Source organism: Panthera onca, chromosome D2, assembly GCF_046562875.1.
Source record: "Panthera onca isolate mPanOnc1 chromosome D2, mPanOnc1 haplotype 2, whole genome shotgun sequence".
NCBI lineage: Eukaryota > Metazoa > Chordata > Mammalia > Carnivora > Felidae > Panthera > Panthera onca.
The window spans coordinates 567,221-592,639 of NC_138349.1; the positions used below are offsets into that span (position 1 = coordinate 567,221).

The window sequence follows — 25,419 nt, forward strand, 5'->3', positions numbered from 1 at the left end:
CAAGGTCAGACCCCAGACAGCCCCCTGCCCCTTCTGCCTGTGAAGCAAGAAGCCTGCTCCCACTGGAACCGAGCGTGCTGGCCCCTGACCCCAGGCGTCCAGCCTCCAGACTGTGAGACACATTTCTGCTGTCTATAAGCCTCCAGTCGGTGGCATTGTGTCAAGGCAGCCAGCACGGATGGAGACCTAACAGAAGGTGTGGAAGCCTTGAGAAGGTCTGTCTCCTGAGAGACCTTGCTGAAGGGGCTGAGTAGCGCCGTTGGGGGCACCACGGCTTCGGCCAGCACAGCACTGCTGCCCAGGGCGTGCACTGCTCTCCCCGCCACGCTCCAGCATGCTCAGGGCTGACGCTGCTCCCGCAGAGCCGCTGTGCGGGAAGTGAGGGGGTGTGGTCCTTAAATTGTCTGTACTGGTGATCGTGGTGGTGAGGTGGTGAGGCCGGCTGGAAAAGCACAGACGCGGGAAGAGAAGACATCTGAGTAGCAGCTAAAGGGATCCAAGGCAGTGACGAACGGCCCGCGGTGGTTTGGCCTGGAGCCCTCAGCGCGGTGCGACCTCGCAGACGTGGGAGCCGTTCATGAGTCCTGTTCTCTGTGGAGAAGGCTGGCACAGAGAACACGCAGCATTGTTCTTGTCTCAGTGTTTCTGGGCCCGTCTGCCTTCTCTTACCACGTGCTCGGACATGAGCAGGGGCCGGCGGGCATGTCTGGGACACATGCAGCACAGTCTGCCCGCAGCGGCCGGGTCCGTAGACTGGGCTGGGGGGCGGGCTGGAGACAGACTGAGGCAGAGTCAGGGACTGGGGACCACCTGATCTGGGTCGGGGGACAGGGACCATCAGGAGCAGCGATAGCTCTTTGACATGAATGGTGGGACGGGGAACACATGGGGGATGTGGGGTGGGGGCTAGTTCCTGGGGACACACGGGGGACATCAGGTGGGGGTTAGTTCTTGAGGACACACAGGGGACGTGGGGTGGGGTTAGTTCCTGGGGACACATGGGGGACGTGGGGTGGGGTTAGCTCCTGGGGGACACGTGGAGACATCAGGTGGGCTCCTGGAATCTGACACCCAGCCCTGACCCCACAGAGTAGCTGGCCTCTTGGGGCTGACCCCTCTCATCTCCTGTTGTCCCTCGCATCCCCTCTCCTCAAGGCCATCGCTTCTCAACACGCACTGCCTAGCACTGGTCTTGCCCTCCTGCGTGGGAAAGCCAGACCCTGGGGCTGGGACCCTGCACCCCAAGCTGAGGCTCTGAGTCTGTCCTATCCCCGAGCCGCACCTCCGAGGCCATGGGACAATACTTCTAGTGAGATTTACCCCTTGGTTCCAGGCAGTGACATTTGGCAAGAGGCACGGAGGCAGCACTGAGGGACAGGGATGGGACTCACACTTAGTGCACGGCCACACCTGTGGGAACATACCAGAAGGGCCAGCGCTCTGGTGGGTGATGCCTGGGGCCGGCCACGGCCTCAGCCAAGGTGCTCCCCAAAGATGGAAGTACCCACTGGGCCGCAGCCCCACAGTGCCCCCCAACCCCACGCGGAGAAAGCCCACACGGCCAACCTGGCCTCGGGGGTTCAGCCAGCAGGCCGAGCAGTGTAACCTACCCCTCGAGGCTGCCCCGCCACACCTGCGCCCCGGGGCAGGGATGAGGGTAGGAACGAGGGGCTGTGTGCTCCTGTCACTGTGATGGGGACCTCCCCCTGAGGTCGCCAGCCACCTTGGTCGAGCTGGAATTTCCTTTCCTCAGCTTGCCACTGAAGTGCACAGGTGTCGAGGGGACCCCCCACCCCAAGACCTAACCATATATGGAAATTAAACAGCACACTTTCATGCAACCAACAGGCAAAAAAAAAGAAAAGGAAAAGAAAAAGAAAAAACAATCAGGAAAATCAGACAATACTTAAAATGAGTGAAAAACCCTGCAGCATGTCCAGACTCATCGGCAGAAATGTCTAACAGACAGACTAAGACAGAGAGAGAAGACTAGAATTGTGTGGCAGTTCTGGCCCGAGCAATTAGGCCAGAAAAGAAGTAAAGCCCACCAGAACCGGACAGGAAGCAGGAAGCAGTCCCGGAGTGCCCGGGTCGCGGTCGTACAGACATGACCCGACGGGATCCACGGGAAAGCTCCTGGACACATTCAGCAAACCCCCAGGACGGAAGACCGCACGATATACGGCTGTGTTTCTACTCGTGAGCTAGAATCAACCCCAAGAGAACATTAAGGAGACAATCCCATTCACAACAGCATGAAGACAATGCTTCGGGAAAAGTCCTCCGCAGGCGGCCCGAGACGCGTGCGCTGAGAGCCAGAAATGTTGCCGACAGAGATCTCGCGGACCCCAATAAAGGGACAGATGTCCTGTGTTACTGCGTGATGCTGTGAATGTTAATGTGCCATGCTTTTTCCATGCCAGGCAGCTTCCATCAAAACTCCAGTGGCCGTGTGTGCGGTACTGATCCAAATATTCATGTGCAGGGGACCATGAGTAGCCAGACCAATCTTGAAACACAAGATCCATCTGTCCTCTCTGCCCCTGGAACTGGCCCTAACGGGAGGGTGGTGAGCCTGACCCCCGGAGCGGGGGCCTCAGTGGGGACTGTCCCCTCTGCTGAGTGGGGATCACCCCCGGGGCTCAGGCAGGAAGGAGAATCTGGCCTGAGATGTCTTCCACTCCAGAGTCCTGTAAAATTTTATGTGGCTGTGGTTTCCTTGAAATCTCCAAATGGGCTTGGTTTTCCCCAAGGCTGAGCAGAGGGGCCTGTGGAGCAAGCGGGCAGACCCCAGTGCGGGCTCTCAGGCCCCACAGACGGACTCCCCTGCGGCAGACCCCTTGGTGGCATCTCTGTGGCCAACTGGCCGCGGGGCCAACATAAGAAATTAGACAATCGGCCCCTTGTTTCTCAAAAAGCTGTGTGCTCTGAGTTCACACAGAAGGTTTGAACCCACAACTATTTTCTTTTTACTTCTCATCGGAAAACTTCAGAGGGAGGACACAGGGGCCCCCGTCTGCAGACCGCAGCACCAGCTCTGGTTGCTGCCAGGGCTGCCCGGGCCTCGCCAAGGGTCAGCAGGACGTGATGTGATGTTCTGCTCAGCATTCAGCATACGGTGTGGCCCGGGGGCCCTTCCCTCCCCAGAAGACTCCAGAACTACATTTGTGCTGACGTGGGCACACACAGGCTACTTTGCAGTGCTGGGCACGGGGTCAGGGGCCAGATAAAAGGATGCCTCCTGGGGGCCAGCAGGAAGAGCCATCGCTGGTAAGAATGGCCCCGGCTGGTGTTGGGCCTGCAGGGTGAGCGTGGATGGCAAGTCGAGGGGCCTCTGGGAGGAAAAGACTTTGGCCCCCAGCTTCTGGGGTTCCCACCACAAGCCCCAGGCCAGGCGTGGCCCGAAGAGGCAGCGGGGGAGGACGGGCCCTCCGCAGAGCCCAGAGTCAATGTCTCCACCCTCCTGAGTCTGAACCTGACAGAGGTCAGTCCCCTAGGGAGCTGTTGGGATCACATCGCCATGTCCCCCCGCCCCCCCAGTGTCCAGCTTTTTGCACCAAAGAAGGGGACGTGGGGGAGAGGTGCTGGCGGTTTCTAGGCAACACAACAAAAGGAGTAAGTATCTCAGAGTTATCTGTCTCTGTGACATGGCCAGTTCAGTGCATAGCCACCGAGCCCAGACCCCTCTAGACCCGGGTGCTCTGAGACCCTCGAGCTCATGGCCCATGGAACCCATGTACCCCCAGCCTCGGGCCCTCCGAGCCCACAGACCCCCACGACCCGAGGTTCCCTGAGTCCACAGCCCACAGAGAACAGGCCCACCGAGCCCACAGCGCCACAAGACCCCAGGCCCCTGGAGCCCACAGCCCATGGAGCACAGGCCCATGAGCCACAGACCTGTTGCTCCTGGAAGCCCCTGGGAGTCTCGCTCAGTCACACGCGTTCTGAGGCTGTCAGAGAGACAAGTGCCAGAATGCTCCGTGGCCTCCATCTCATTCTTCAAAAAGCCAGGCAGCGTTTCAATCAATTATAGGCCAGGAAATTCATTTTGAGAGTGATTTTTAAACCCTGGGGACCTGGGGCCTCCCCGGCAGGAGAAACGAGGCCCTGAAGTCCTGCCTTCTGGCCCCTGCCCGCAGCAGAAGCACCAGCTGCGTGGTCAGGGGTCTGCTAGCTTCTGAAAATCAGACGGTGTCGGAAAACCTCTGGGGGAGGTCACCTTGCTTATTAAACGATGAGGCATTGTTTTATCTGCCTCAAAATGAGTTCTTCTGACGGTTTTTAGGCGCACAGAGGTACTCCCAGGTGGCCCTTCAAATTTGGACCCGGACAGAGCTCAGCCCGAGGGGCTGGGTGTCCGTGGCCCTGGGACCAGGCCACAACCTCCCAGGGACATCCGCTGCCCCTCACAGGGACCACCTGTCCACCCTGAACCTTCCCAGCTTGCCCAAGTAACAGTCCACTGGCTGGAGCAGGGGCCCCTCTCCAGACCCATCTGCCACCAGCCTTGAAAGGCCCAGGCCACGGGGTCACCTTGGGGTCAGCGACCGAGCCACCTGGGTCTCTCCCAGTTAACGAGCAGGTACCCTGGCTCACTGAGGCTCGTGAGTGAACTGTCGCCGAGGCCGGAGCACTGACCCATCACCCAGGGCCGTCTCTGCTGTAGCCCCAGGGGCGCAGAGCTCTCTAGCACAGAGGCACGCCCAGCCGCCAGGGGGACACATCGGCCCCCGGACCTGCCGATCTGGCTCCGGCTCTACCCCAGCACCCCGACATCCCTCCCCGGCACCCCACCCTGCCCCCAGCACCCGCCCCGGCCCTGGACACCTGTGCAGACCGGGTTGTCCCCGGACCCCGTTTCCCTTTGAGCCGGTGTGCCGAGACCCCCGGAAGGTAGACCAGGTGGCCAGGCTTGCGTGCTCGGTACCTGAGCAGGGGCTGCCTGGGGCAGGGCGGGGCCTTCTTGGTCACCTGCTTGTAGATGTTCCTGGCGGTCACCCCGATCCACAGCATGGTGGCCAGCGTGGAGTAGTGCAGCAGGATGCCCACCTGCGGGGAGAGGCCGGTCAACAGCGCCTCCGAGGGCCGCCCCCCAGCGTGCTGCCCCGGAGACCGTGTGCCCCCCGAGGCCTGGGCCTGGGCCCTCCTGCTCCCTTCGCGTCCTCAGGATTCAGCTTGATAGTGACAGGGGATGAGCCCCGCAGGAGGGCACGTGGGGGTCTCACTCAGCGCCGATGTCCCCTTCACAGGGAGTTGCCCGGGCCTCCAGGACTCTGGAGCTGGTGAGATTTGTGTCCTGAGGAGACATGGGGCCGGGGACCCCCGGGCCCGCACACACGGTACCTCCCGGGCGGTCCGCGAGAGGCTGGCCTCATAGGTGCCCCTCCGTGCGTGCACAGTGCCCGCCAACGTGCCCATGGTCAGCCTGGCCCAGACGCGGGAACCCGAGGGCTCCAGGGAGGACGTCCTCTGGGCTGGGCCCCACACGGGTGCCACCAGTTGAGGGGCGGGCGGCCCTGCAGCAGGGGTCTCCCCACGAGGCTGGTGTTGGGGTTGCGTGTGACATAAAGCACCTCCAGGATCAGCCGCTGACGTCCGCTCCCACAGGCGCAGCTGCTGGTTGCTGTGGGAGCTGCTGGCCGAGCTTTTACCCCTCCCCCAGCACTTACTGTGTTAGCTAATCATGCTCCTCTGTCTCCACCTGCTTCTAGAAAACGAGGTTACCTACGAAGCAAGAACCTGACATTTCACGATGACAAGTAAATCATGGCTGTGATCGGAAAGGTGATTCTCTGAATAAAGCTAACATTGCATTATAATGATTTATTGAATCCGGAATTCAAGTTTCACTTATTAGAAAACCTCAAATAACCAAGGGGAACGGGATGGGTGGGGTGGGAGCCCCGGAGCTGTTTGTGGTTTCAGGGGCCTCCCTGCACACGCCTGGTGAGTGCCGCCTTTTCTGCAGCCTTTTCCGCAGCCTGGCCTGGGCCTCCTGTGGGTGCCCGCGTGCCGGACCTCACCCCAGCCTGGGAACTGGGGGGCAGGCACTCTGCACCTGAACCAGGAGGAAGGAAGGGGCGTGTCCGTCTGGCCCTCAACTGAAGGATCGTGGGCTCTCTGTTGAGGGGACTGGAAACAGACGCCGAGTCCACAGAGAAGCCCCAGGGTCAGCAGGGGGTGGGAAGAGCTGGCTATGCTCCCGATGGGCTGCTCTGAGCCTCGCCTGCCGGGGGGTTGCAGCCTCCCCCTCCTAGACGCCACTTTGGGCCGGACACGTGGAGAGGTCATAGGACCCCCCACCTCGGCTCGCCACCAGGACCGGCAGGCTGCCCCACTCTCAGCCCCAGCCCGGCGCTGACGCACATCATCATATGGGGCCACTGGCGGCCGGCCGTTTGTGTTCACGATGTCACTTAGGACTTTAATGAGGTGCCCGGTCATCTTCTTGTTGCCATAGCAACCATCTGTTCTCCAGCCGACCAAGTTTCAGGCCACAGAGCATGAGTGTGAGCCACACCTGGATAGGGAAGGCTGGCGGGGGCGTCCCGTGTTCAGGTGCCAGGGTGGTCGCCAGCTTGTCCCCTGTCAGCGTGGGGGCAGGCCTGGCTGCCCCCTGGAGGAAAACCACATTTACCATGAATTGGCTTGTGGAGATGTGGAGGCTAAGAAGTCTGAGACCCGTGGCTCGTGGTGGGCAGGCTGGAGGCCCAGGAGACCCGACTGTGGCTCCCGCCAAGACCTATGTCCCAGCCTGGACAGGCACAGAGAGAGTCCCTCCTTCCTCTGTCATCGTCCCCAGGCCCCTGATGGAGAGGATGAGCCCCATGATGGGGAGGGCACCTGCCTGAGCCAGCCCACCGGTTCCAGCACTGACCGCATCCACACCGCACGGACGCACCCAGAATGATGTCGGCCAAATGTCGGCCCCGTGATCAGTCAAATCGCCACATTAAAGCCAACTGTCCCGGCTTCTGACGCTGTGGTCTCCCAGCTGTGCCTCGTCAGGCCTGTCTCCTCTCCAGTGGGCAGAGGACAGGGTGTCTATGCTGGGTTACCCTCCATAAAAGTAGCGACGTTTCTGTCTTCGTCTGCAAGGCACAGGCCCGACTCAGAGAAATGTCGGGGGAGTCACTTCAAGAATGCCACCTGGAGGGCTCGCTGGGGTTGCAGCCCCGTCTCCTCACCTGGGAGGCGTCTCCCATCTCTGTCCAGAGAACAGAGGTCACTGTTCTCTCTCGTGCACATGGTGCTCTCTGTCCCTCTTCCCCTGCCGGAAAGCTGGGCAGTGCAGCCAGAGTTAGCACGGCTCTGCTCGAAATTCGCGAATGAATGACCGAAGGTATCACGCCCCGCTCCCGGGGACACGTAGTCCGGAGGTCAGGGTGGGATCTACTCCGGAGCTCATAGGCTGGCTTCCCCCGACGGGGTTCCTGAGGATGGCCACCACAGGAGAATCAACCGTTTCTCACACTACCGTCATCACCTCTGCAGACCTTGCCTCCCCGGACCCTTCCAGGCCCGGAGCGCTCCCCGACCTGCCACGCTCCTAGGGTGTCCACCTGGCTAACGAGGCCCCTGGCCTCCAGGAACCCCCATCCAGGCTGGAGCATGGACACAGTTCCCGGGTTTCGGGAGGGGGTGGGCTCCCCAGCGGCACCGAGGAGCCTGGGGGGTGGGGGTGCTGAAGCCGGCTCCTCGCCGCCAGGGACCCGGCACAAGAGCCCTCGTTGGCCGAGCGCGACATTTCACCGCCCTCGGCGGGCTCCGCTCTTCGGCAGGCACCTCCAGGCAGGACACGGATTGGGTTTCCCGGGGTATGTGCTGCGGTTGTCGCCGTGCCTATCCAAAGGCTTAAGGAAGCGTGTCTGCCCCTCAGTGCGGTTTTTAGTCACCTGCTGGCGGCTTTGCTGCTGGGGCTCCAGCGTGGATGGCAGAATCCGGTTCTCGGTGGGGTGCACGGCCTGGACGGGGATTCGCAGGGAACCGAGCCGGATGTCAGGCTGCCTGGGCCCTGGGATGAGGTGCTGTCTGGTGGCCAGTGCCTGGAGCCGGAGCTCAGCCCGATTCTTCCCCATGCCACCCCTGCTTGAACAGCCTCTCACCCTCCCGCCCCAGGGTGAGTCGCCTGCCATCTGTGCAGGGGACAGGTCATTTTGTGTGCACAGACTGCCATCGAGGTCGCCACCGGTGCACCCGAGTGTCAGATAATTAGGCCTCAGCAGCTTCCACAGCATCAGTAAATGGTTGTAGGATTCACAGCAACAGAGGCTATAAGGGGAGCGACACGAGCGCCGTGGATGCCAGGCTGAGACCCTCCCACCACGTGGCCCCGGCAGACACACACCACCAATGGCAGAACCGAAGAGGGGAGTCCTTGGTAAGATGGCTCTTCAGTCCATGGGGCAGCCCCCATCTGGCTCCTGCCTGGGGACTGGAGGTCACTGTCCACTTGGAAGTCACTGTCCAATTGGAGGAGACTGTCCACCTGGAGGTCACTGTTCACCTGGAGGTCACTATCCACCTGGAGGTCGCTGTCCACCTGGAGGTCACTGTCCACTTGGAGGTCACTGTCCACTTGGAGGTCACTGTTCACCTGGAAGAGACTGTCCACCTGGAGGTCACTGTCCACTTGGAGGAGACTGTTCACCTTGAGGTCATTGTCCACCTGGAGGTCACTGCCCACTTGGAGGTCACTGTCCACTTGAAGGTCACTGTTCACCTGGAGGTCACTGTCCACCTGGAGGTCACTGTCCACTTGGAGACTGTCCACCTGGAGGTCACTGTCCACCTGGAGGTCACTATCCACCTGGTGGTCGCTGTCCACCTGGAGGTCACTGTCCACTTGGAGGTCACTGTCCACCGGGAGGTCACTCTCCACCTGGAAGCCATTGTCCACTTGGAGGTCACTGCCCACTTGGAGGTCACTGTTCACCTGGAGGTCACTGTGCATCTGGAGGTCACTGTCCACTTGGAGGTCACTGTCCACTGGGAGGTCACTGTCCACTTGGAGGTCACTGTTCACCTGGAAGAGACTGTCCACCTAGAGGTCACTGTCCACTTGGAGGTCACTCTCCACCTGGAAGTCATTGTCCACTTGGAGGTCACTGCCCACTTGGAGGTCACTGTCCATCTGGAGGTCACTGTCCACCTGGAGGAGACTGCCCACCTGGAAGTCACTGTTCACCTGGAGGTCACTGTCCACTTGGAGGTCACTGTCCCCTTGGAGGAGACTGTCCACCTGGAGGTCACTGTCCACTTGGAGGTCACTGTTCACCTGGAAGAGACTGTCCACTGGGAGGTCACTGTCCACTTGGAGGTCACTGTCCACCGGGAGGTCACTGTCCACTTGGAGGTCACTGTTCACCTGGAAGAGACTGTCCACTGGGAGGTCACTGTCCACTTGGAGGTCACTGTCCACCTGGAGGTCACTGTCCACCTGGAGGTCACTGTTCACCTGGAAGAGACTGTCCACTGGGAGGTCACTGTCCACTTGGAGGAGACTGTTCACCTTGAGGTCATTGTCCACCTGGAGGTCACTGTCCACTTGGAGGTCACTCTCCACCTGGAGGTCACTGTCCACTTGGAGGAGACTGTTCACCTTGAGGTCACTGTCCACCTGGAGGAGACTGCCCACCTGGAAGTCACTGTTCACCTGGAGGTCACTGTCCACTTGGAGGTCACTGCCCACTTGGAGGTCACTATCCACCTGGAGGTCACTGCTCACCTGGAGGTCACTGTCCACCTGGAGGTCACTGTTCACCTGGAGGCCACTGTCCACTTCGAGGTCACTGTCCACTTGGAGACTGTCCACCTGGAGGTCACTGTTCACCTGGAGGTCACTGTCCACCTGGAAGAGACTGTCCACCTGGAGGTCACTGTCCACCTGGAAGAGACTGTCCACTGGGAGGTCACTGTCCACTTGGAGGTCACTGTCCACCTGGAGGTCACTGTCCACTTGGAGGTCACTGTTCACCTGGAAGAGACTGTCCACTGGGAGGTCACTGTCCACTTGGAGGAGACTGTTCACCTTGAGGTCATTGTCCACCTGGAGGTCACTGCCCACTTGGAGGTCACTCTCCACCTGGAAGTCATTGTCCACTTGGAGGTCACTGCCCACTTGGAGGTCACTGTCCACCTGGAGGTCACTGTTCACCTGGAGGTCACTGTCCACCTGGAGGTCACTGTTCACCTGGAGGTCACTGTTCACCTGGAGGAGACTGCCCACCTGGAAGTCACTGTTCACCTGGAGGTCACTGTCCACTTGTAGGAGACTGTCCACCTGGAGGTCACTGTTCACCTGGAGGTCACTATCCACTTGGAGGTCGCTGTCCACCTGGAGGTCACTGTCCACCTGGAGGTCACTGTTCACCTGGAGGTCACTGTCCCCTTGTAGGAGACTGTCCACCTGGAGGTCACTGCTCACCTGGAGGTCACTGTCCACCTGGAGGTCACTGTTCACCTGGAGGTCACTATCCACTTGGAGGTCACTGCTCACCTGGAGGTCACTGTCCACCTGGAGGTCACTGTTCACCTGGAGGTCACTGTCCCCTTGTAGGAGACTGTCCACCTGGAGGTCACTGCTCACCTGGAGGTCACTGTCCACCTGGAGGTCACTGTTCACCTGGAGGTCACTGTTCACCTGGAGGTCACTGTCCACCTGGAAGTCACTGTCCACTTGGAGGTCGCTGTCCACCTGGAGGTCACTGTCCACTTGGAGGTCACTGTCCACCGGGAAGCCACTGTCCACTTGGAGGTCACTGTCCACTTGGAGACTGTCCACCTGGAGGTCACTGTTCACCTGGAGGTCACTGTCCACCTGGAGGAGACTGTCCACCTGGAGGTCACTGTTCACTTGGAGGTCACTGTCCACCTGGAGGTCACTGTCCCCCTGGACATCACTGTCCACTTGGAGGTCACTGTCCACCGGGAGGCCACTGTCTGCTTCGAGGTCACTGTCCACTTGGAGACTGTCCACCTGGAGGTCACTGTCCCCTTGGAGGTCACTGTCCACTTAGAGGAGACTGTTCACCTGGAGGAGACTGTTCACCTGCAGGTCATTGTCCACCTGGAGGTCACTGCCCACTTGAGGTCACTGTCCACCTGGAGGTCACTGTCCACCTGGACGTCACTGTCCACTTGGAGGTCACTGTCCCTTTGGAGGAGACTGTCCACCTGGAGGTCACTGTCCACCTGGCGGTTACTGTCTCCTTGGAGGAGACAGTCCACCTGGAGGTCACTGCTCACCTGGAGGTCACTGTCCACCTGGAGGTCACTGTCCCCTTGGAGGAGACTGTCAACATGGAGGTCACTGTCCACCTGGACGTCAGTGTCCACTTGGAGGTCACTGTCCACCGGGAGGTCACTGTCCACTTGGAGGAGACTGTCCACCTGGAGGTCACTGCTCACCTGGAGGTCACTGTTCACCTGGAGGTCACTGTCCACCTGGAGGTCACTGTCCCCCTGGACGTCACTGTCCACTTGGAGGTCACTGTCCACCGGGAGGCCACTGTCCACTTTGAGGTCACTGTCCACTTGGAGACTGTCCACCTGGAGGTCACTGTTCACCTGGAGGTCACTGTCCACTTGGAGGTCACTGTCCCCTTGGAGGAGACTGTCCACCTGGAGGTCACTGTCCACCTGGAGGTCACTGTCCACTTGGAGGTCACTGTCCACTGGGAGGTCACTGTCCCCTTGGAGGAGACTGTCCACCTGGAGGTCACTGTCCACCTGGAGGTCACTGCCCACTTGGAGGTCACTGTCCACCTGGAGGTCACTGTCCACCTGGAGGTCACTGTCCACTTGGAGGTCACTGTCCCCTTGGAGGAGACTGTCCACCTGGAGGTCACTGTCCACCTGGAGGTCACTGTCCACTTGGAGGTCACTGTCCCCTTGGAGGAGACTGTCCACCTGGAGGTCACTGTCCACCTGGCGGTTACTGTCTCCTTGGAGGAGACAGTCCACCTGGAGGTCACTGCTCACCTGGAGGTCACTGTCCACCTGGAGGTCACTGTCCCCTTGGAGGAGACTGTCAACATGGAGGTCACTGTCCACCTGGACGTCACTGTCCACTTGGAGGTCACTGTCCACCGGGAGGTCACTGTCCACTTGGAGGTCACTGCCCACTTGGAGGTCACTGTTCACCTGGAGGTCACTGTCCACCTGGAGTTCACTGTTCACCTGGAGGTCACTGTCCACTTGGAGGTCACTGTCCACTTGGAAGAGCCTGTCCACCTGGAGGTCACTGCCCACTTGGAGGTCACTGTTCACCTGGAGGTCACTGTCCACCTGGAGGAGACTGTCCACTTGGAGGTCATTGTCCACTTGGAGGTCACTGTCCACTTGGAGGTCACTGTCCACTTAGAGGAGACTGTTCACCTGGAGGTCACTGTCCATTTGGAGGAGACTGTTCACCTGGAGGTCATTGTCCACCTGGAGGTCACTCTCCACCTGGAGGCCATTTTCCACTTGGAGGAGACTGTGCACCTGGAGGTCACTGTCCACTTGGAGGTCACTGTCCACTTAGAGGAGACTGTTCACCTGGAGGAGACTGTTCACCTCGAGGTCACTGTGCACCTGGAAGAGACTGTCTATCTGGAGGTCAGTGTCCATTTGGAGGAGACTGTTCACCTGGTGGTCATTGTCCACCTGGTGGTCACTGTCCCCTTGGAGGAGACTGTCCACCTCGAGGCCACTGTCTACCTGGAGGTCACTGTCCACCTGGAGATCACTATCCACCTGCAGCAGACTGTCCACCTGGAGGAGACTGTCTGCCTAAAGGTCATCGTCCACCTGGAGGTCACCATCCACCTGGAGGTTAATGTCCACTTGGAGGTCATTGTTCACCTAGAGGTTACCCTGCCCGTGGAGGCCACTGTTCACCTGGAGACTACTGTCCACATCACAGGAAACTCTACCTGGAGATCACTGTTCATTCTGGAGGTCACTGTCCACATAGAGGTGACTATCCACCTGGGCTGAGCTGGAGCCAGGAGCAAGGGGTGTGAGCGAGGCTCTGGAGGGCGGAGCCTACAGAGAGACTTGGGTGTGGGGCCGCCTGTCCTGGGCCAGGGCCGCACGGAGCAGGAGGAAGCAGGTGCTGCTGGTGGGAAGGCCCCCTCCGAGCTCTGTCAGAACCAAAGGGCATTTCCCCCCTTTTGAAGGAAAAGTCAGGTGAGGCCATGGAGTGGAAAGAAGGCCCTTTGGTGACTTGTTCTCAATGCTGCGATGTTCAGAAGCCCCTATTCTACCTGAGACGGGAGCAGAGCCTCTCGGAGTGAGCTCCATGTGGGGGGCAGGGCCTCTGCGGCCTGGACTCCCCAGCCACCTGCTCTGGTGCCAGAGCATACCTGGACGGCGGTGGGGGGGGGTGGCGGTTGGCCCCTTCTCTGTGCTCCTGTCTCTGGGCCAGTCTCTGGGAGGCGGGAAGCTCCCGACCCTATTCCGGGGACCAGCACCGTTTGCCGGACAGGAAGCGTCCAGTTCGCATGTGACCAGACGCCTCGGAGCCACCTGGTCAAGCGAAAAGCAAAGTACCTGACACGATCCAGTGCTGAGCAGAATAGTCAGCCTCACGTGGCAAAAAGGCTGTAATACAGGTGCCCTGGATGCTGAACTACTCCCTCCAGGAGACACATCTGAACAAATACTCGAGTGTTTTTTCATAAACAAGACAATTATCATACATTTCCCTTTTGGTAGGAGTGGCGATAAACACTTTAAATTTTGTAGCAAAATGAGGGTGTGGATGGCACTCACCGCCTGGCACAGGATTGGGTATTTGGTGCGGTTCACGCCGCCGGCAAACACTGTGAAGGTCAGAGCTGCGTGAAAGCAGAAGTTGAGGAGCGTGTGCCGGCCTTTCCGGCTGATCCGGATGGCACTGTGGGAGACGGAGATGTCCCATCAGGACCCAGCACGCAGAGCGAGGTGCACAGATCAGCCCTCTTCCCCAGTTGCCATGCTCCGTCCACGTGGGGACCGAGCTGAAGACCCCCGAGGTGTCACCGAAAGAGGCCGGGGGAGCCCACCCAAAGGACCAGATGGATGGGAACACACAGGGTGTGTGTGGCACCCTCAGTGTGTGGTTGTTGGACGTTTTTGTGTTAAATCGACTTGGAATGCTAGACTGGAGGGTTTTGAGAAATCTCGAACCTGGTCATTGGACAGATGCTAATACTGAAACCTGAGACTCTATGCCTTGTCTGGTCACAGAGCTAGAGGGTGGGACACACCTGGCCACACCTCCTGATTCCCAGGATGGAGTTCTTCTTCCCTCTCTGAGCAGATGTCTGGTACCTCAAGAAGAGGGCATGACTGTGACTGACTGGAAGCAAGACCCCTGTAGTCTGTGGCCTAGGACCTTGCCTATGGCTGTGACCACCTCCATGACTTGGCCTCACCCTGGCTACGGCCATGGTAGAGATTACCAATAGGTAGAGATCCTATTCTTACAGCTGTAATGGTGGCCACAGTTTCTCCATGGCCTTGGACATGCCCAACCCTCTCCCCATGATCATGGCTTTGGACATGCCCAACCCTCTCCCCATGATCACGGCTTTGGACATGCCCAACCCTCTCCCCATGATCACGGCTTTGGACATGCCCAACCCTCTCCCCATGATAATGGCCTCGGACATGCCCAACCCTCTCCCCATGATCACGGCTTTGGACATGCCCAACCCTCTCCCCATGATCACGGCTTTGGACATGGCCAACCCTCTCCCCATGATCACGGCTTTGGACATGCCCAACCCTCTCCCCATGATCATGGCCTCGGACATGCCCAACCCTCTCCCCATGATCACGGCTTTGGACATGCCCAACCCTCTCCCCATGATCATGGCCTCAGACATGCCCAACTCTCTCCCCATGATCATGGCTTTGGATATGCCCAACACTCTCCCCATGACTGTGGCCTTGGACACACCCAAGCCTCTTCTCATCACTGGTTATGCCCACAGTCTAGGCTTTGCTCATGACTTTGATTATGGGCTTGATCCTGACCATGACAGAGACCCCTCCTCACATTTCACAGTGCATCTTCAAGTGATGCAGACACCCCCAGGTCATTTCCCCGCACAGGCAGAGGTGGCCAGGAAACCAGCTCAGAAGAAAGACAACTAGACGCCCCCCTGCCCCTCCCCAGATTAAGAGGCACAACGAAAATGTGTGTGAGGGTTCCGCGAGCTATGCTAACTTCCCAAGGCTGTGGGCCCTTGGAGCACCTGAACTGACCCTGGGCCATTGGAGGAAGTACCTATTTCACCCCTTTTGATAAGAACATAGGTGGCCCTGGTGGAGGCCTGGAGCGGAAGGGCATGGCTGTCCCTGAAAACTCGGCGGAGGATTTGGCCACGCCTGCCACGTAGGCAGGTGGTCCGTGAAGTACCTTCCAGGGACTTCTCACTACGTGGGGTGGGGAGGGTCTCGTTTCAGGGTTTGCATTTGAAGGTAGAAGCATGCAGTCTTGGTGCCGAGTGGGGCCTTACTTTTGGTGCACGACGTAAGTGATGACAGAGGCGAGGAGACAGAGCAGCATGACGGCGGTGCAGGCATACACCACGGGGTGCAGGAACTCCCCTGGGTCCTGGGGCAGGGAGAGCACGGTTTTCAAATCCTGGATAGAGCACAGAGCAGAACGAGTGGGCAACGTGGCGAGGAACTGTGCACCTGGCGGAGCCACCTGGCTCCCCCCGGGTCTGGCCTCTCCCCTGAAAGCGGCCGGAGGTGTCTCCTGAGTGGAGCGGAGGTTTGTGACGGGCGCCCCGCTTCCTCGGAGCGCGGCTGTCTCCCCAAACCCGCCCGCGCGAGGGTACGGATGGAGCCGTGCAGATGTCCCGCCTCACGCGCATCAAGATCCTGCTTTACGAGATCCCCCGGGGGAATTTTGTGTCCAGCGAGTCCCTGGAGCCGACTCAGGTCGGTGGAGGAAAAGCGGTTGACGCGATAGGTCGGCAGGGCCCCGAGGCCCTCAGGACAGCACCCGCCTGGCACGAGATTTACGTGCCGGGACCACGTTCCCCAAACTCCAGCGACAGGAAAAACGGCCGCAAAGCGCACGGTCATGTGGGCGGGTTGGCGAGGCCTGCGCTCCAAGCTCCAAAGCCGGGAGGTTTCTGCCCTGGAGGAGGGGCCCCCGGTGCACAGACCCTCGTCTGCTGTGCGGGCTCCACGGGCTGGGAGTCAGGAGCCCTGGCCTCGTGCATCTTTGCCCTCTGCCCTCTGACCCCCCGAGCAACGCTCCAGACACTTCCTGCGTTGTAACTCGCAGCGTCACAGGGAAGCCCTGCTGTGGACCGAGCCAAGTCCCCGGAAGCACAGGCTGACATCCTTGTGCCCCATGTGACTAGTGGAGGTGGCTGTCACAGAGGTGATGGCCATCACAAGAGGTCATAGGGTGAGGCCTCGTTCGACAGGACCCACGTCCTTATAAGAGGGAGACTTGGACGCGACCTGCCCAGAGGAAGGCCATTTGAGGACACAGCAGGAAGGCAGCCGTCTACACGGCGGGCTATTTCTCATAGCCCTGTGACATCTGATCTTGAACTTCCAGGCTCCAGGACAGAGAGAAAGACAATTCTGTATTTTAACCTGCTCGGTCTGGGGTGCTGGCTGCAGATCCCCTGGCCTCCCAAGGGGTTCTGGAGATGGACTCCCACTCCTTCCCGGGGCGCTGGTTACCTCCTCCCTCCCCCTCCCTCCCCCTCCCACTCACCGGGCACTTTAAGGCCCCTTCCCAGCCCAGGGTGCTGGTTGTGTCCCCTCCGCCCCCTTCCCCAGGTCTTGACCCCTCAGCTCATGTTCTGAACCGCGGGCTCTACCAGCATGGCCTTGGTACTTGCCAGGCTTGGGGGGCAGGTGAGGGCAGGTGAGGGCTGTGTCCATGGAGGCTGCCCTGGGGAACCCCGGGGAGACAGTGCTGAGCTGCCCAGCTGTGAGGACAGGCTGTGGTCAGGGTGGGGGTTCTGCAGCCTTGTCAGCAGCCGTGCCCGTGGTGGATGTGCCCACCCTGGGCCGTGTCTAGATGCGTGGTCAGCGCAGCGGGAGGTGGCCAGTGCTCCTCCAGGAAGGCGCCCAGCCTGAGTCACGTGGGAAATCGAGAGAAAATCGTCCTTGCAGGGCCCTTGGCCTCGCCATGGCCGGGAAGCTTCTATGTCCAAGAGCTCAACCTGCTTCATTTCCTGGGGGATAATTTCTTGTCAGTCCAGCTGAGATGAGGCCCTGGCCAGCCGGGGGACAGCCGAGGGCCACCCTGGTGTCCAGCCATGGCCTCTGTCCCCTGATCTGCTCCTGCCAGGGACTTTTCCAAGGAGGTCTCTCTGCTGCCATGATGACAGCAGATGGGATCCTGTCACCAGGGAAAAGGTTCCAAGTGACCTGGACACGACCCAGACTCCTCCCTGTCTGGCCGCTGAGGGATCTAGCTGACTACCAGAGCCGGAAGTAGCACCCCTGGCCCAGCAGATGACCCGATGTGACCGAAGGAGGGGCACTGTGTCACTCGGCAGGCCGTGGGCTGGACACCGTGGTGATCCCCTTATGGTCCTGACTGTCCTTCGGCCAGGAAGCCCGAAGGGCAGGTGTGGACGTGCACAGAACACCGAGGACTCCTGTCGGGACGACTGGGGTTTCAGCAGGACCCGTGCTGCACATGTGGCTCCAATTCCCATGAAATTACGAGCCCAGGAGGAGAGACAGCCAAGGAGGCCGGCCTCAAGGTGACAGGGTTCCAGGGCCCTCTTGGGGAAGTGAGTGTCCTCCCTGATGCAGCTGACCAGGCCCCCCCCCCCCCCCAACACCGAGGCTCAGCCCCGGGGGAAGGGTCTGCGGCCTGGGTCCCTGCAGGGCTACCCACCCTGGCCACTAACCCATGGCTAATGGAGGCTTCCTCCTAAGGTACACACGTCAGGCAGGCCTCGATGGCTGGGGCGGGCACCTGCTGGGCCCTCCATCCTGCAACACAGAACTTCTGTCCGTGTGAGGACAGGTTTCTGTGATGTGGGACTTAATTGCCTGTTGGTGAAGAAAGAACAGGTGTTTTTTGTTTTTAATTTTTTAATGTTTTTATTTATTTTTGAGAGAGAGACAGAGCACGAGTGGGGGAGGGGCACAGAGCGAGGGAGACACAGTATCCGAAGCAGCTCCGGGCTCTGAGCTGTCAGCACAGACGCGGGGCTCGAACTCATGAACCGTGAGATCATGGCCTGAGCCGAAGTAGGACACCCAACTGACTCAGCCACCCAGGCCCCCCAAGAGTAAGTGTTTTATAAGAAAGGTGGAGCAGGGCCGGGCGTCACAGCTGAACGGGCCTGCTGGGCTCCCGTTGGTGTCCCGGTCCACTGGAAGTGCTCACACACCCGGCATCCCAAGTTCTGGAGCGCTTGCCGTGCGTGATGGTGGGAAGGGTGCGCCCTGTGGCTCCGGAGAGCCCCAAGGGTTTGACACTTGTCACAGGCGGCCAGCGCCAGCTTCCAGCCAGTGGAAAATCACTGCAGAAGTCGAGGAAAGCAAGTTTCTGTGGTCAAATCCTGATATCGGATGATCTTCTCACGGTCCATTTCTTCTGAGAGTTGGACGCTGCCGACAGGTGTGGAGCGGGCCCGGCAGGCTCTCCGCAAGTCAGGCCTGATCGCGTCCCAGAGACGTGCCCGGGCCCTCGTGTGCATGATTAGTTCTTTTCACAAAGACGATGGCTTTTACCCTGGTGTCTAAAAAACACTGGCACTTCTCTTGGAGCCCCCTGGCTGCTGGGACCGGGTTCCTGTGCGCATACATGTGAGCAAGCCACCGGCGGAGCCCGACCCAAGCGTGTTTTCTCACCAGTGTGCTCGGCACGCCTCGGGCTGAGGCCTGGGGTGGGCCCACACCTCTGGGGACTCGCAGTCCCTTCGTGCCCTGTCTTGGGGCTCCGTCACCACTCCCCCAGAGACCCCCGCCTTCCTGCCGTGTTCGCAGCCCTGACTCTTGGTTGGAGGTGGGGGCAGGGATGGCGGGAGAGGAAGGCGTAGTCTGCAGCGACGCCCGGTGCCCTGCGTCCCCGCCCTGCATGTGTGCCCAGGGTCGGAGAAGTGCGTCCGGTGGCCAGGACCCTCATCACAGAGCTTATGTTCGAGCGCATCCTACCCTCCAAGTCTTATCCACACACACTTCATGCTGAGCCAGGGGAAATGAGACCACCGTTCCCGCCACAGGCAAACGCGTCGGGAGGTCCGTTTGAGACGCAGCGTGTCCCGATTGCGGCGCCCGGGCCAGCTCACGCACGGCCGAGGTCACCCTGCTTCAGGGATGCGTTCCCATCCGAGGGCCTGGCTTTGAGCGAGGCAGCAAGGGAGGCTTCTGATCCCAGAAGAGCTGTGCCAAGTGAGTTGTCGCAGAAACAGAGCCTCACTTCCTTTCAGCTTCTGCTTTCTTCCTGCAAGTTAGTGACCAAGGGTGCCCTTGTACATTTTTAGAGATGACGCTTAAAACTCAAAGTAGGGAAGGCAAAAGGGAGACACCATTTTATATTTTAGCGTTCACACGTACACAGGTTCCTCCCGGAGGGCCTGCACTGCAAGTGTCCCACGGACAAAATCCTCGTGGTGTGCGGGGCTGACTCCCCGGGACACGTCCCTCCGGGGCCCTTCAGACCAGAACGGACCTCACGCCCGAGAGGCTGGGCTCAGTCCAGACAGCCGCTCCCACCGCCGTGACCCCAGCCCGCCGTGCCTGCTCACTGCTCTGCCTTTCCAAGCTGCGTGGCCATGTCTCTCCTTCTGGGAAACCGAGGCTCCATCGTCCCACGGGCTGGCCTGCGTCCTCCGTGGAGCCTGGAGGCGCAGAGCCCTGGTCTGGGGTTTGCGGGCATTTCCCCTGGTCCTGAGGCTTACCCTCTTTTTATGCTTTATTATTATTTTAGTTGGGTGTGTCTTTTGGTATGTTTTGCAAATAAATCACCTAGACGTTAAGAGAGACAGGAAGGAAGGAGGAGGGAGGTCTTAAGTCAGGGGCCGGCCGCGGGGTGCAGGGAAGGGGCTCTTCTCCCCAGGAGGCGCAGACCCTCCTCGCCGTCCTCTCTGCCTCTGCTCTGTACCGACTGAGACTGATCTCGCTGTTAGCCCCCAACGCCCCTTGTCTGAGTTTTTAATGATCACTGTATCTTATTGGTCCGTCCATGGCAGCGTCCCGGGGGGCCGCAGAGGCAAAAGGTAAGTAATTTATTCCTCCGGAGCACAAATTATCCTCACTGGACGTCACATTTGTACAGCTGGTGCATGTTTCTCTCATACTTTCCCCGTGTGGGAAATATAGCACAGGGACTGCACCGGTCCCTGCCCCTCAGGCCTCCACGTCCATGGTCTTTTCAGGGGTTTTAATTCCATTGTTGCTTTTTCAAATGTGAGGTGCTGATGTGCAGAAAAGGGGTGTCCTGAGCGTCCTGTGTCTTTGGGACTCCTCTGCTCCAAGCAGAGCTGGGGGCAGGCCTGGCTTCTCACCCTGTCCTGGCTTCCAGCCTCTGCTGGACGTGACAAAGGATAGTCTGATGACACTGCGGTCAGCCCTGAATTCAGGGCGAGTGTGAGCTCCGTGGGGTCCTTGGCAGCCGCTGGCACCTGCTGGGTCTGGGTCATACCAAAGTGAAACCACTGAAGGGGGGTCTCTGCCTCTCGGGCTCAACATTAGTGAGCGGACGGACCTGTCCTCTGAGGTCCCCTTGATGTCCCAGTGATCAGAGGAGTCCCCACGACGCCTTGTCAGCCACGGGGGGTGTGGCCGGGAAGGCAGAGCTTGTACAAAATGAACGTGGCCTCCCTCACAGCGACCACGCCGCTTGTCGGGTGAACCACGAGACCTACGCTGTGAAAGGAAACAGGAAGAAAGCACACAACCTCGGACAACCTCTTACTCCCTTCCAAGATGCCACCGAGCTTTGAGGAGGAAAGTGTGCGGATCACAGAAGGCCATGGGGTGCAAAGCAATGCCCGTCTGGCAGCTGCTCGGACGTGAATACCAACAGGGCCACTGTCCACACCTGCCCTGCTTGCTAACAGCCGTGCTGGTGGCCTGTGTCCTGCAGGCCCCACAGGGGAGCGTCCGGGCTGCATGTGCCTTCACGGTCCCGCCGGCACACTGACAACAGACGGGGCGCCTGTCCAGGAGGGAGGACAGAGCCTCAGTGTAACGCAGGCGTCAGCGTGGCCCCCGAAGCGCTTCCGCAAGACCGAGCGTCTTCACGCTCAGGAGCCAGAAAGCGGGTGGCTGGCCTCGGTGTCAGGGAAGCGGACCGCCAGCCCGGGCACACGTCTGGCTGGTGGTGTGGGTGCAGCAGTGTGGGTGGGCAGGGGCGGGCTACCCTGCTGGCCACAGCCTCTGGTCTTCCTTGTGCCCTGGGCCCCTGGGGCGAAGCCACGCAGGTGTCCGCACTATAGTCTCAGGGACACACGCAGGGAAGCGTTTGCAGCAGAGCGGCCCCCACGCTGGGCTGGGCTCTCCATTTCTTCTGGAGACTCTCCAGTGTAAACGTTATTTGTTAAGAATCAAAGCCCAACGAGCTGCGGAGATCCCAAACCCTCCGGGCAAGTGTAACCCGCCAGTTTTCACTGTCCTGGGCTGGCCAGTGTCCAGCGTCTGGGACCAGAACACAGTCACTGGGGACTGAAGGCAGAGTGTAGACGGGACGCAGAGTGGACATGGGGAGGGTCACCCAGAGGTGCTCAGAGAGGCCAGGGAAGCTGCTGCAGGGTCCCGCCCCCGCCCCCCCAGCCTCCTGCAACACCTCTGAGCTCACCCTTTGTCTGCAAATGACAGGTTCCATTTGCAAATAAGGCTCTAACCTGAGGGTGGAAAGCTGGAAAAATGCCAAGGGGGGGGGGCAGCCCTGTTGGGCAAGGCACCCTGGGTCCCCTGAAAAGCTGGGGCCCCGGCCAGGCCGGCGGCCTCCCCAGGAGTGGTGAGCCTGGACGCACAACCTCTAGGCTGCCTGTCACCCTCTGGGCCGGCGAGGCTTGGAGCAGTGGCATGCACAATGCTGAGTCTTGGCCACAAGCCCGACCTTGTTTGGGCGTCTCGAGCAGAACAGGAAGGAAACGAACAAGTGACTCAGACAGACCCCCCCCCGCCCCATGAAGCAGACAATCGGTGTGCATTTGAGTCATTGCTGGCGTCCAAGCCACGGCTGCTGCCGGCCACGTGTCCTGTGGCCATCGGCATTCCCTGCACGCGCTGGGCCCTCCACCACCGTCCTTCACAAACACACACAATGCATTATTTACCCGGCCACCAGCCTTCCCGGAACGCAAGCGGCAGCGGCCACATCCAGGCTACACGAGCCTCCGGGACGAGTCCCCTCATGGCCCTGCCCACAGCAGCCGTGCCCCCTTTTCTGGTGACAGAGGCGTCCTGCCCCCGTCTGCTCTACGTGCTTCCGAAGCCCACCCGCGTCTCCCTGCCGTGCAGCCCACTTTCTGATGGGAAGGGGCTGGCGGAGCTGCCCTGGGAGCGCTGCACACGACGGCCTCGGACAGGAGGGGCAGCGACCCCGGCCAGGGGCCAGGGGGGGCCTCCCCGGTCCTGCACCCGAGCCCTGGGGGAGGGACCCAGGTCCGTATCTCCTCCCATGATTAAATGGCTCCACATTGCAGCATGCCTGCCACTAATTAGTATGATCGACGCCGAGCAAGCCCACAGCAGAGCAGCCGGCGGGCAGCCCTGGACACCGGGGCCCGATGCTGCTAACTGGCCACGTGGTAACTCCACGGACAGGGGTGGCCGGGCCCCGCTGCCCGGGGGGCGCGTACTCACCATGAGCCCTGCGAAGCTCCTGCAGCCAGAGTGCGGACGGAGCGGGGTCGCCGCCGAGCCGATTATGTGGCACCCTCCTCCCCGCCGGCCTCCATGGCCGTCCCGAAGGTCAAGGTCCCACACAGTGGCTGTGGGGTCCAGCCCGGGGCCAGGGGCCTCAGGGCGACGGTGGGGCGGGTGAGGGTCACGAGGTTGTCCCCATCTGTGAAGACAGGGCACGGTTAGGGCAGGGCGGAGGGTCCCCGGGGCCTCAGCCAGGCGTCGGCACCCCCCCCCCCCCCCCGTGGCCATCCCACCCGGCCAGCCGGTCGGAGCGTCGGGCCGGGGGCTGCGTCGCCAGGGGCACGCGGGGGGCCTGCCGTGTCTGCCGGGCTCTGGTGCTGGCCGGGGGCTCAGGAGCCGCAGGGACCTCGGGCAGCCCTCCCGGAGCACTGCCTTCCCCACGTTGGGAGCGGCCTCGGCTCGCCGCCCAGCACACGCAGCTCGGCCCCGAAACATGTCTGTCAGCTTAAGTCAGGGAACCGAAGAAGCCTCGACTCGCCGTCCCCACGATCGGCCAGCCCCGGGCCGGCAGACACAGGGGCCGGCGTCGCCCCCCGGACGCGCCATCTCGGTGGCGGCTCCGCGCCTTCCGCGGAACCCAAAGTTATGCAGCATCTGCCTCCGGAACAGCAGGAGCCGCCCCAGCCCGCTCGGCGCTGCTGCCCGAGCAACGGCTGGGGGAGTGGACGCCGCGGCCGGCCGGAGGGCTCCGACCCTGCCCGCCGCGCTGCCTCCCTGCCCGGGCCCACCCTCCACGCAGCCCCGGGAAACGCAGCCCAACTTCTCACCTATTCAGGCAGAGGCAGCGGGAGCCCCGGCGCTGCGCCGCGCGGTGCCGATGGGCTGTGGCGAGTTCTCTGTGCCGGGGAGCAGTTTTCCATTCCGAGCTAGCAAGTGGAGTTATCAACAGATTGCAAGACTGCAGCCCGGCCACGGCGCCACGGGCACTGCACCGAGAGAGTGAGTCAGAGCCAGGACCCGCAGACATTCAATGCAATTCTCCTCGGGTGGCTTCCAGAGCTCCGCGTGGGGACCGCCAGCCGCCTCTGCGCCTGCTTCGGAGGGCGGGCGACAGCCGGGCACCGGGACCGGGCCGGGAAGCAGGAGCCGTAACCATGGGGATGGGGGAGGCGCTGATGGCGCTGGGCGGGCTGTGGCCCGGCTCCCTGCGGCAGGGCAGAATGGTTCTTCCCAGCCCCGCCGGCCGGCCGGCACACTGCAGAGCCGATTTAAGATTTAAAGAGACAACCGGCCAGGTTTTGCCTCCGCTTCCAACAGAATCGGACAACTCACATTAAAGCACTTCCCTGAAAGGAGGCGGAAGGAGGACTGGATGATTTCACTTTATTTTTAAAGAAAATCCTCATCCGTTGAAGGCTCCAGGAACAGAAATGTGAGCAAGGAACCGGAGTTCAGAGGAATTCTCATAGTCCTTGTATTAAAATATTCTCAGATCCAAATTGCCTGCCGGTGTGGGTGGGCCGTGGCCTTGCACAGAGAGGACCCCGCCCCCATCCAGGGTCCTGGCCCAGCCCCCCGTCGGGCCGGGTGCTGGGGGGTGGAGGACAGGTGAGACCCGGGGACGCGGGTGGGCTTTGCAGCCAGCACGACCCCTGTGAGGGCTTCTGGCTCTGTGCCCCCAGTCAGGTGCGGCTGGGGGCCTGGGGACTGTGCTCGGCACACACGTGTGAGCTTGGGGGAGGCCCACGCTCTTCCCTCCCGGCTGGAAGGTCAGGACACTGGTGCCTGCTCGGGAGAGTCCCCCCCCCCCCCCCCGATTCTGGAGGGCCTGGGCCTGGACTCTGGGGCATCACTAAGATTCACGACTTTCTCAGCTCGTGGCCCTTGCCTCTGGGGGCTGTGTTCCCCATGCTTCTCTGTGGACACAGTGATGAGGCCTGGGATTTGGACAAGGAATGTGAAAGCCAGAGGGGTGAAGAGTGTGCGGCAATGTGGGTGTCCGTCCCCAAGCCCTGACCCGCCCCAGCTTTCCGGGATTGCTCCCCTGGGGGTGGGGGGCCCCGGCTTTTTTTCTGGACAAGTGGGGCAAGGAAGAAGGCGGGAAAGCCCGCTGTGAGCTCAGGGTTCAGCCCAGACTGCTGGGCGGCCCCATGGGGCTTGTCCACCTGTCGATCCCTTCACAAAGACTGTCCACGTTCAGGGCATGACATGAACACGGGCCAATCCCTCACCAGGGCTCCCAGCCCGGAGATGGCAGAAGGGTGGTGGGAAGGGCACAGAGGAGGGGCATTGCTGGCGGCCGCCGGCAGTCTCTTGCTCTGTGCACAGTCTTGTGCTCTGTCCCAAGAGCCTGTGATTTGCCCTGGCCTCAGAGCAGAGGCGGTAGGACCAGAATCGGGGCCTCCTGAATCCCAAAAAGGCAGCTTCTGGGAGAACTTACAGAAGAGGCTATTGGGAGGCAGAGGACCGGGCCAGCCCAGTCCTGGACGCCCCCAGCAGCCCCTCTAGCCAGGCCTCAGTGCTGTCCTCGAAGGGCACGTCCAGACCTTGCACTCTGTGGCCTGCATCCAAGGGGCCACACCCAGAATCCACACCTGGGTGCAGGTGTCCCTCTGGAATCGCTGGGCTGCCCCA

The 25,419-nt window shown here is 60.8% G+C and overlaps 1 protein-coding gene across 1 annotated transcript in view; it reads right to left on the reverse strand.

Annotated features, from left to right (window-relative positions):
* The window catches only part of ADGRA1 (adhesion G protein-coupled receptor A1), a 36,273-nt gene extending 12,176 nt beyond the window's left edge, over window positions 1–24,097 (reverse strand). Inside the window, exons 1-5 of the mRNA XM_078435038.2 lie at window positions 23,613–24,097; window positions 22,783–22,984; window positions 15,492–15,619; window positions 13,759–13,882; window positions 4,928–5,049 (exon numbers count right to left, since the gene is read on the reverse strand). Coding sequence (XP_078291164.2) covers window positions 4,928–5,049; window positions 13,759–13,882; window positions 15,492–15,619; window positions 22,783–22,984; window positions 23,613–23,812 — 776 coding nt within the window. The 5' untranslated portion in view covers window positions 23,813–24,097. The remainder of the gene's footprint in view (window positions 1–4,927; window positions 5,050–13,758; window positions 13,883–15,491; window positions 15,620–22,782; window positions 22,985–23,612) is intronic.
* Between the last annotated feature and the right edge of the window lie 1,322 nt (window positions 24,098–25,419).